At 45.2% G+C, this 10280-nt stretch overlaps 1 protein-coding gene across 1 annotated transcript; it reads right to left on the bottom strand.

Annotated features, from left to right (window-relative positions):
* Positions 1-7205: 7205 nt before the first annotated feature.
* LOC120962884 (B3 domain-containing protein Os03g0212300-like) lies at positions 7206-9611 on the bottom strand. Its single transcript, XM_040387027.3, has 4 exons — positions 9467-9611; positions 8311-8426; positions 7926-8208; positions 7206-7842 (listed from the first exon to the last, which is right to left on the bottom strand). Exons 2-4 carry the CDS (start codon positions 8371-8373, stop codon positions 7808-7810), a joined length of 381 nt encoding a protein of 126 aa, XP_040242961.1. The 5' UTR covers positions 8374-8426; positions 9467-9611; the 3' UTR covers positions 7206-7807.
* Positions 9612-10280: the final 669 nt, after the last annotated feature.

Consider the following 10280-nt stretch of genomic DNA (forward strand, 5'->3'; position numbering starts at 1 on the left):
TGCTACGCTTTGTGATGCTTTGATTGCTCTGTTATTTATTGTGTTCCCCCTCCGTTACTTCTTTCCGGTAGACCCCGAGACTGACGGCGACCCCCAGTTCGACTACGGTGTTGACGATCCCTCCTTCATGCCTGAGCAACCAGGCAAGCCCCCCCTTGATAACCAGATATCGCCTATTCTTCTCTATACTGCTTGCATTAGAGTAGTGTAGCATGTTACTGCTTTCCGTTAATCCTATCCTGATGCATAGCCTGTCATTGTTGCTACAGTTGTTACCCTTACCTGTTATCCTACTGCTTAGTATAGGATGCTAGTGTTCCATCAGTGGCCCTACACTCTTGTCCGTCTGCCATGCTATACTACTGGGTCGTGATCACTTCGGGAGGTGATCACGGGTATATACTATATACATTATATACATGACACATGTGGTGACTAAAGTCGGGTCGGCTCGTTGAGTACCCGCTAGTGATTCTGATGAGGGGGCTGAAAGGACAGGTGGCTCCATCCCGGTAGAGGCGGGCCTGGGTTCCTGACGGCCCCCGACTGTTACTTTATGGCGGAGCGACAGGGCAGGTTGAGACCACCTAGGATAGAGGTGGGACTGGCCCTGGTTGGCGTTCGCGGATACTTAACACGCTTAACGAGATCTTGGTATTTGATCTGAGTCTGGCCATTTGGTCTATACGCACTAACAAACTACGCGGGAATAGTTATGGGCACTCGACGTCGTGGTATCAGTCGAAGCTCTTTTTGACGTCAGCGACTGAGTGGCGCGTGCCGCATTGGACCGTAAGCTCGCGCTTGTATTAAGGGGGCTAGGTCTTCTTCCGGCCACGTACGCAACGTGCAGGTGTGCAATGGGTGATGGGCCCAGACCCCTGCGCGCATAGGTTTTAGACCGGCGTGCTAACCTCTCTGTGGAGCCTAGGTGGGGCTGCGACGTGTTGATCTTCCGAGGCCGGGCATGACCCAGAAAAGTGTGTCCGGCCAAATGGGATCGAGCGTGTTGGGTTATGTGGTGCACCCCTGCAGGGAAGTTTATCTATTCGAATAGCCGTGTCCCTCGGTAAAAGGACGACCCGGAGTTGTACCTTGACCTTATGACAACTAGAACTGGATACTTAATAAAACACACCCTTCCAAGTGCCAGATACAACCCGGTGATCGCTCCCTAACAGGGCGACGAGGAGGGGATCGCCGGGTAGGATTATGCTATGCGATCCTACTTGGTGAAATTACCATCTACTCTCTTCTACATGCTGCAAGATGGAGGTGGCCAGAAGCGTAGTCTTCAATAGGACTAGCTATCCCCCCTTATTTTGGCATTCTGCAGTTCAGTCCACCGATATGGTCCTTTACACATATACCCATGCATATGTAGTGTAGCTCCTTGCTTGCGAGTACTTTGGATGAGTACTCACGGTTGCTTTTCTCCCTCTTTTCCCCTTTCTATACCTGGTTGTCGCAACCAGATGCTGGAGTCCAGGAGCTAGAGATCCCGAGGATGATTCTACATGGAGTTCGGCTTCGAGGAGTAGTTAGGAGGTCCCAGGCAGGAGGCCTTGCCTTCTCCACCACGTCGATGCCGACCATGTTGATCGAACTATCATGGTCGATAGTTGTGGCGGAAACTTTGTCTCCCACTTTACAGTAGGTGTGAAAAAGTTCAGCACCATAACCCTTCTCCTCCAGCAAAAACTCGCTGGAGAGCCTCCAGTAGCTCCTTGGTGACGGCGCGCCGGCCGTCTTCTCCGAAGTGCCGTGAGAAATGCCAGTCTCTGATACCACTTGATGTGAAGCGAACCTCGAGACATGGGTCAATCCATTGTTGGCCCGATCTTTCACGGCACAAATCTCCATTGCAGCAAGAACAACTCGCGGGTTTACGAAGATGTTCGCAAATCCCACGGAAATAACACGCCAACCCCTTGATCCGAAGGAATAACGTGGACGAACCGTATAGGCTCAACTTGTAATCTGCCACGCGGTGCGTCGCAGGAACTCACACACCAACAGAGATTTTTTCCAAGGTTTCTCTAAACTCAGTAATGGCCGACGGCCGAAACACATAACGGTGTCTAATTCATCTTAACATAACCTAACCTTTTTACAATGGTGCCTCCTGACTTTATATATAGCCAAGTCCTATATTTGGCGTGACCAACAGGCTGGCCGCACCATTACTTATCTCATCTCTTGATTCAAAAGGAAAACAATCTAGACCTTCCCAAACATAACAGGCGGCTTAATTTAATCTAAGGAAATAACAAAAATAGTAGGATTCTTTTTCGTTGGTGGATATGCCTTCGGGTGAATTCTGTAGGTGGCCCCCAACCAAGCGTCTTTAAGGATAATGGTCTCCACCAGAAAAACCTATAGACATGCATTGGTGGCCTGATGTAACAGAAATAGAAAATATAGTCTCCTAATATTTTCTTCTGATGATCTGATTCTGGTGGTCGAACCCAACCGAACTAGTACTCAACCAAAACTCCTTCCTGGTTGTTAGCAGCGACCAGGACTCCTCTCCCGCAGACACACATCCTCCTTTTTATCTCTGGCCAAAATGTAAATTGACCAAACGTGCTAGTGTATGAGTATTTCATTGCATGCACGCAGATGCACATCCCCCTGGGTAATGCATGCATGTCCAACTTCCTCCTCTCATCTTCCATACGTGAGTGCATCTCTATCAATGCCATAGTATGCATGCATGTCCAACTTCCTCCTCTCATCTTCCATACGTGAGTGCATCTCTATCAATGACATAGTATGCATGCATGTAATAATAACTTCTACTATAATGGAAACATCGTTGACCGCTTGAATGACTATTGGATCAATAGTGTATGTTATCGTCGTGGTCATGTCAATCAACAATACAGTGATGTAGTGTTATTAATTAAGCAAACATGTAAGTGCACTAAACAAGTATGCATGTACACTAGTAGCAAGCAAGCAAAGTGCATAAGTGCTACTAATAAAAGCAAGCAAGCAAGCAAAGTGCTACTGATAGAAACAAGCAAGCAATGAGGGAAATTGAAGTGAAGCAAGCAAGTACTATTGATACAAACCCTAATTAATAAGCAAGCAAGTAGCTTCTTCTCCAAGTGCTACTGATACAAGAAAGTACTGCTGATGGAAACCCTAATTAAGCATGTATGCTAGCAAGCAACATGAACTAGTGAATTGGTGTCATGTACACATGCTTAGACAGTCTGACAGCAAGCTAGACGAGTATATCATGAGGACCTTCAAAGCAACTAGATGTTGCCACTAGTAAAGCATGAAACAACTATACTTGCAGAAGTACAAAAGCAGATGAAAAAACTATACTCAGCTATTGATTATGCTGCCTCTACACACCAAAAATGGATACAGACTAGAAGACACACAAGTTAAGACATTTCGACAATTAGAATCAACCTTGTATATTACAACACCCAAATTATCTAGCACCAATCTAGTATATATTAAAACTAGTCATACTGCCTTAACACACCAGGAATTCCAATACCACAATAAATACTAACGAAAGAAGAACACAAGCTTCATGCGCATACAATAAAAGAAGAACACTGCTACAAACCCAGTAGTGCTAGTGATAGCAAAGTACTACAAGCAAAGTGCTACAAGCAATCAAGTACATGTTGATACAAACCCTAGTAGCAAGCAAGCAAAGTGCATAAATGCTACTAATACAAGCAAGCAAGCATGGAAAGTGCTACTGATAGAAACAAGCATAGTGCTACTGATAGAAACAAGCAAGGAAGGAAGGAAATTGAAGGGCAGCAAGCAAGCAAGTATTGTTGATAGAAACAAGCAAGCAAGTAGCTTCTTCTCCAAGTGCTACTATTGAACCATACACAAGCAAGTACTGATACAAGCAACATGAACCAGAGGGGGGTCTTCCTCTAACATCATCCACTTCCTCATCCATCTCCATCCCCTCATATTATGCACTTCCTCTCCATCAACATGAACCCTAAACCATGAAGCGGACTACTAGAGGGGGATCGAACGAACCACCAGGAGGTCCTAACCCTAGAATCGCCAGCAGCTCCTAGATGAACATGAACAAGAACCACCAAGAGCTCCTAGATCGACTGAATGCTAACCTTAGATCGACCAGGAGGGGTATCTACCGAACCCTAGAAGATTGAGGGAGAAGTACCTGCCGTCGTCGATCCTCGATGATGTGGATGATGTAGCCGCCGTCGTTGATGTAGTCATCGTCGTCGTTGTAGTCGTAGCTGGGGCGGTCGATGTAGTCGTCAATGTAGCCGCCTTCGTGGATGTAGCCGCCATCGTCGAGGAGATAGGGAGGGTGGATTCGTCGTCGGGGAGACGGGCGGCATGGAAGCGCGGAGCAGGGGAGGGAGAGCACGGGAGGGGTGGCGGGGCGATGCGGAGGGTAGGGGCGGAGGGGCAGCGCGGAGTAGGGTTCGTCGGGGCGGGGAGGTGCGGGGCGGAGCAGAGGAGGGGTGGGTCTAGGGTTGCAGGGTGGGGAATGGGGAATGGGGGCGGGGCTAGGGTTGCGGGCGGGGAGGGAGGGGAATCGAGGGGAAATTTTGGGAGGGAAGGGGATCCCGCGTGTTAGTGGGAGAGGGAGTGGTGGGTCCCGCCTGGTAGTGGGAGAGGGAGTGGAGGAAGTGGAGGGAAATTTTGGAAGAGGGAAATTTTTGGTGTGGGAGGGAAATTCTTTTGGGTTTGGAGGCAGAAAAATTTAGGGGTTTTTTTGTAAACTTTGTAGAAATAATGGTTAAAATCATACCAAATAGCTCAAGAAAACATTGGTATTCCAAGTTTAGTATTTTTGCTAGTTGGTAGGCCACATTTGATGATGTGACGCGGAGGTCTCCCATTTTTTTTTATTTTTTTGAATTTTTTACGGTGTTTCCAAACACCGGCCGATTTCGTTGTGGCGGCCGTCCATGGCTAGGGGTTGGATCATGCAAAGCTGTTGTCGATTCTTTGATGAAATGCCCACCTGTGAAGCTAAAAAAGATTTTTAGCAAAAATAACGTGCAAGCTATGGAGGACCCGATGTTCAAATTCCAGCCGGTTCCAGCTGAATCGGCCGAGGGTCGTCTTAATGGCCGGGAGTAGCTATGAGGGTCAGAAATGCATGATTTTTGGCGACCCTCTGTAAAACAGGGTCTACTTTGAGATAGACATGGAATGGCGCCGTTTTGGATGACTCTCCTTGTTGCTGCTTCACGAAAAACTCATGTTTTTAGCATTCAAAATATGAAAAACAGTTTTTTTTGTGAAACAAGTTGGAACCTTGCTATGGCAACATTGTTTGCTATCACAAGATGGAGGCATGCTCCAAATTTTGGAATATTATCACAAACTATTCAACAAATGCGGCCATATAATTTTTCATTTGGCTTGAAAGCCATGAATCTTCGTTCATGGTAGGTCGTTTTTGAGAACTCCTTTTCAAGAAAACATCGGTATTCCAAGTTTAGTATTTTTGCTAGTTGGTAGGCCACATTTGATGGTATGACGCGTAGGTCTCCCATTTTTTTATTTTCTTTAAATTTTTACGATGTTTTAAAAACACGGTCGATTTCGTCGTGGCGGTCGTTCGTGGCTAGTGGTTGAATCATGCAAAGCTGTTGTTGATTCTTTGATGAATGCCTACCTGTGAAGCTAAAAATGATTTTTAGCAAAAATAACGGGCAAGCTATGGAGGACCTGCAGTTCAAATTCAAGCCGGTTCCAGCTGAATCGGCCGAGGTTTTCTGAATGGCCGGGAGTGCCTACGATGGTCAGAAATGCATGATTTTTGGCGACCGTCCCTAAAATAGGGTCTACTTTGAGATAGACATGGAATGGCACCGTTTGGGATGACCCTCCTTGTAGCCGCTTCACGAAAAACACATGCTTTTAGCATTCAAAAAATGAAAAATGATTTTTTTGTGAAACAAGTTGGAACCTCACTTGGGCAACATTGTTTGCCATCACAAGACGGAGGCATGCGCCAAATTTGGGCATATTATCACAAACTATTCAACGAATGCGGCCATATCATTGCTCGTTTGGCTTGAAAGCCATGAATCTTCGTTCACGGTAGGTCGTTTTTTAGAACACCTTTTCAAGAAAACATCGGTATTACAAGTTTAGTATTTTTGCTAGTTGGTAGGCCACATTTGATGATGTGACGCGGAGATCTCCCATTTTTTTGATTTTTTTTTGAATTTTTACGGTCTTTTCAAAAAACGAGTGATTTCGTCGTGGCGGTCGTCCGTGGCTAGGGGTTGAATCATGCAAAGATGTTGTCGATTATTTGATGAAATGCCTACCTATGAAGCTAAAAATGATTTTTAGCAAAAATAACGGGCAAGCTATGGAGGACCCGCAGTTCAAATTCCAGCCGGTTCCAAATGAATCGCCCGAAGGTTGTCTAAATGGACGGCAGTAGCTACGAGGGTCAGAAATGCATGATTTTTGGTGACCGTCCGTACAATAGGGTCTACTTTGAGATAGACATAGAATGGCACCGTTTGGGATGACTCTCCTTGTAGCCGCTTCACAAAAAACACATGTTTTTATCATTCAAAAAATGAAAAACGGTTTTTTTTGTGAAACAAGTTGGAACCTCGCTTTGGCAACATTGTTTGCCATCACAAGATATCGGTATTCCAAGTTTAGTATTTTTTCTAGATGGTAGGCCACATTTGATGATGTGACATGGAGGTCTCAAATTTTTTTGAAATTTTTACGGTGTTTTCGAAAACCAGCCGATTTCAACAGGCAAGCTATGGAGGACCCACAGTTCAAATTCCAGTCGGTTCCAGCTGAGTCGGCCGAAGGTTGTCTGAATGGCCGGGAGTAGCTACGAGGGTCAGAAATGCATGATTTTTTGGCCACCGTCCGTAAAATAGGGTCTACTTTGAGATAGATATGGAATGGTGCCATTTGGAATATCTCTCTTTGTAGCATTCAAAAAATGGAAAAAAAAAATTGTGAAACAACTTGGAACCTTACTTTGGCAACATTGTTTGACATCCCAAGATGCAGGCATGTGCCAAATTTGGGCATATTATTACAAACTATTTAACGAATGCGGCCATATCATGTTTTTAACAATCTTAATGAAAGACCATGTTTTTAACAATCACAAAATGAAACTTGTATTGTTTCATAAATGAGCATGCACAAAAACACATAATTTTATCTTTCATCCATGAGCATGCACAAAATTTCAATTCCCATTAATTACCAAACTGAATATTCATAATTAAGAAACTGACATGTTTAGATGACACTGTCATACTTAAGCATCCATGAGCATGCACAAAATGTCAATTCTCATCAATTTCAATCTAAGCTTGGCTCACACTGTCATACTTAAGAGGTTTACACAAACAAGCTTAAACCTGACATACTTAACATTGACATGTCTAGATTAACATGCTTAACATTGCCACTTGATTTCTTAACATCTTCACTCCTTCTTCTCCTTCTTCTCCTTCATCATCCTGATGCGCTTAGAGTGGCGAATGCCGACGCGGATGTACTCCTCTACCACAATTGGCATGGTCCTGTCGCCCAGCTGTGGCATTGCTGGCACCACCACCATCACGAGGTCATCGTCAGGCACCACCATCGCGAGGTCATCGTCAGGCACCACAATCGCGAGGTCGTCGTCAGCCACCACCATAGCAAGGTCGTCGTCAGCCACCACCATAGCAAGGTCGTCGTCAGCCAAAATAGGCTGCACCTCCCCGCTCTGCTCCTCTTCTTCCCCGCTCTGCTCCCCTTCTTCCCCACTCTGCTCCTCTTCTTCCCCACTCTACTCCTCGTCACCCCCGCCGCTGCTCCCATTGCCTGGCCAAATGCAAAAAAGTTTTTTTAGCAATCGGTGTGAGACGAAGCCAAAAGGACAGGAAGAAGAGAGGCACAGAGCTTACTGGCATCGTTGTCGTGCTGGTAGTACATGCGGCACATGGTGTTGTCGAACATCTTCACAGTGAGCACGGCGTCGCTATCATAGCGAAAGACAAGGAAGTGCCCGAGCTGCAGGTCATGGGCGTGGGCAAAATGCTCCCAGCCAGGCCCTAGGTACATGTGGCCGTCGGCGTCGAACACTACCAACACGTCCCACAGCCCGCGACGCACGCTGCTGGCCTCCCGCAGCTTCACTTTCTGGGGCTCATGGTCAGCAAGCATCTTCGCAAACTTTTCAGCCAGCCTCTACAGTGAGGGTCAAGCAGTGGTTAATTGTGCCAATCAATCACTAGACAGCAGAGTGATGATAAAGAGGTGGGTGAAGGGGAGATCTTGTCTTGAATATACCTGCCTACTGCAGGATTTCTCAATTACGATCTCGAAGAACTCGAAACCTTCGAAGCCGGCCATCTCACTTCTTGGTGTGGCAGAGCGCAGCCGGCGGTGACAGCCTCCCCTCCTCTCTGAAAAGCAGCATTGTAATTAAACAACAAGTTACCATAAACAGGACTGGACATAGTTGGAACAGAACCAAGTTTATGATGGCAAAAGTGAGAAAAAAGCAATGCACTTGTGGACATTTATGATGGCAAGAACACTTGTGGACATCTACAGAAAATTGGCTCTAATCCAACTTGGCTCTAATTCAACACTATCATATTTGACAAATGGACATAGTAGGAACAGAGCCAAGTTTTTAAACATGAAAGAAAACTGAGAAAAAAAAGCAATGCACTTGTGCTCAACAACATCAACAACACTTAATTAATTTGGTAGCTTAGCTGGCCTATGGCAATTGGCACCCTTCAAAACAGTAGAATATTTACTAGCTATCTTTGCCAGGGCCTCAATTTGGAATACTACTATAAATGGCAAAACAATATGCTACTACTCTATCTACAATGGACCATATCTGCCCATGTGCCCATATCTACTATAAATGGCAAACACAGCTAGAACCATATCTACTATAAATGGACCATATATGCCCAGGTGCTACATTTTGCTAGAACCATATCTTTCAGACCTACACTTAAGAACTGGATCTAAAACTGAAAATGTTTAAAACAGAGCATAGTAATCTAAAAATAGAGATTTGTGGTGCACTTAAGAACTGAAGAACTCAATCTAGTATTCGAATTTTAAACGCAACACTTAAGAACTGAACCTAAGACTAAAGAAATTGAAAAACCGAGCACAATAATCTAAGAAAGTACCCTAATCAATTTTGCATCCACCAAGAACAACTAGAAAAATTCTCAAACCCTAGATTCTCAAACCATCTAAGGGAATTCCAATCTATTAGATACCAAAGTCAGCAGAGACAAGAAAAAACTAGAAAAGCACAAACTTTGTATCAACGAACACCCTAATCCAATCCTAATCAAACCCTAATCCAATCCAATCTAGGCGGCGGCAAGAACCCTAATCTAATCAATGGAATCACACCCTAATCTAAAGAGTAGATAGGAAGAGGAAGAGGAAGGAGTCGGCGGATTCATACCTTTGGAGAGATGAAGGAGTCGTCGACGAAGAGAGAGGAAGGAGTCGACAGCGGTGTGAGAGGAAGGAGCCGGCGGCGGAGAGGAGGAGTGGGTCGAGTGGAGGCTGAAGAGGAGGAGCGGGTCGAGTGGAGAGGAGGAGTGGGGAAAAGAGTGGGTCCACTTGTCAGTGAGTTCTGTGTTGGATACGTGACTGATATGATTTATTGAAAAGGGTGGGCGTAGAGTACAAAACCAACAACCTCTTCCTAATCCAGTGGTAGAAAAATAGTGAAATAAGTGCCAGGTCGTGGGTTCGAGCCCCCGCTTGCACATTATTTTTTGGCCGCGCGCCAATATTTTTTGGTAGCTCAGGGGGAAATGGGTGGAGTGGGTAGAGTAGAAAAATGGCCCACTTGTCAGTGAGTGGGTCGAGTGGCCCATTTGTCAGTGAGGTGTGTGTTTGATACTTGACTGGTTTGATGATTTGAAAAGAAATGGCATAGAGTAGAAGACCAGTAGCCTCTTCCTAGCCCAGTGGTAGAAACACAGTGAAATGAGCGCACGGTCATGGGTTCAAGTCCCCCCTCGCGCATATTTTTTTGCTCACTGTCTGATGGAGCCGCGAGTGGGATCATACGGATGTCTGATGAAGCTCCCATGTAGTGCAAAATTCACTTAAAGCAAATTTCAGGATCTCTGAAAATAGTATGAAAAACAGCTCTAAAAACACCATCTCAATTCAGTTCAAAAAAACTTCAGGATCACATCTTTTGCAATGTTTTGCATTACAAGACAACATTTTGAATGGCAGAACCAATAGTTCTAACCAAAACT

This window comes from Aegilops tauschii, chromosome 4 (genome assembly GCF_002575655.3).
Source record: "Aegilops tauschii subsp. strangulata cultivar AL8/78 chromosome 4, Aet v6.0, whole genome shotgun sequence".
Taxonomy (NCBI): domain Eukaryota; kingdom Viridiplantae; phylum Streptophyta; class Magnoliopsida; order Poales; family Poaceae; genus Aegilops; species Aegilops tauschii.

Excerpts from the sequence above, each read along its gene's own strand:
- LOC120962884 (XM_040387027.3), bottom strand. The coding sequence starts at position 8,373 with ATGGCCGGCTTCGAAGGTTTCGAGTTCTTCGAGATCGTAATTGAGAAA. Across the intron at positions 8,209-8,310 it reads AGAAATCCTGCAGTAGGCAG|AGGCTGGCTGAAAAGTTTGC; the intron begins GTATATTCAAGA and ends CCCTCACTGTAG. Across the intron at positions 7,843-7,925 it reads CCAGCACGACAACGATGCCA|GCAATGGGAGCAGCGGCGGG; the intron begins GTAAGCTCTGTG and ends GCATTTGGCCAG.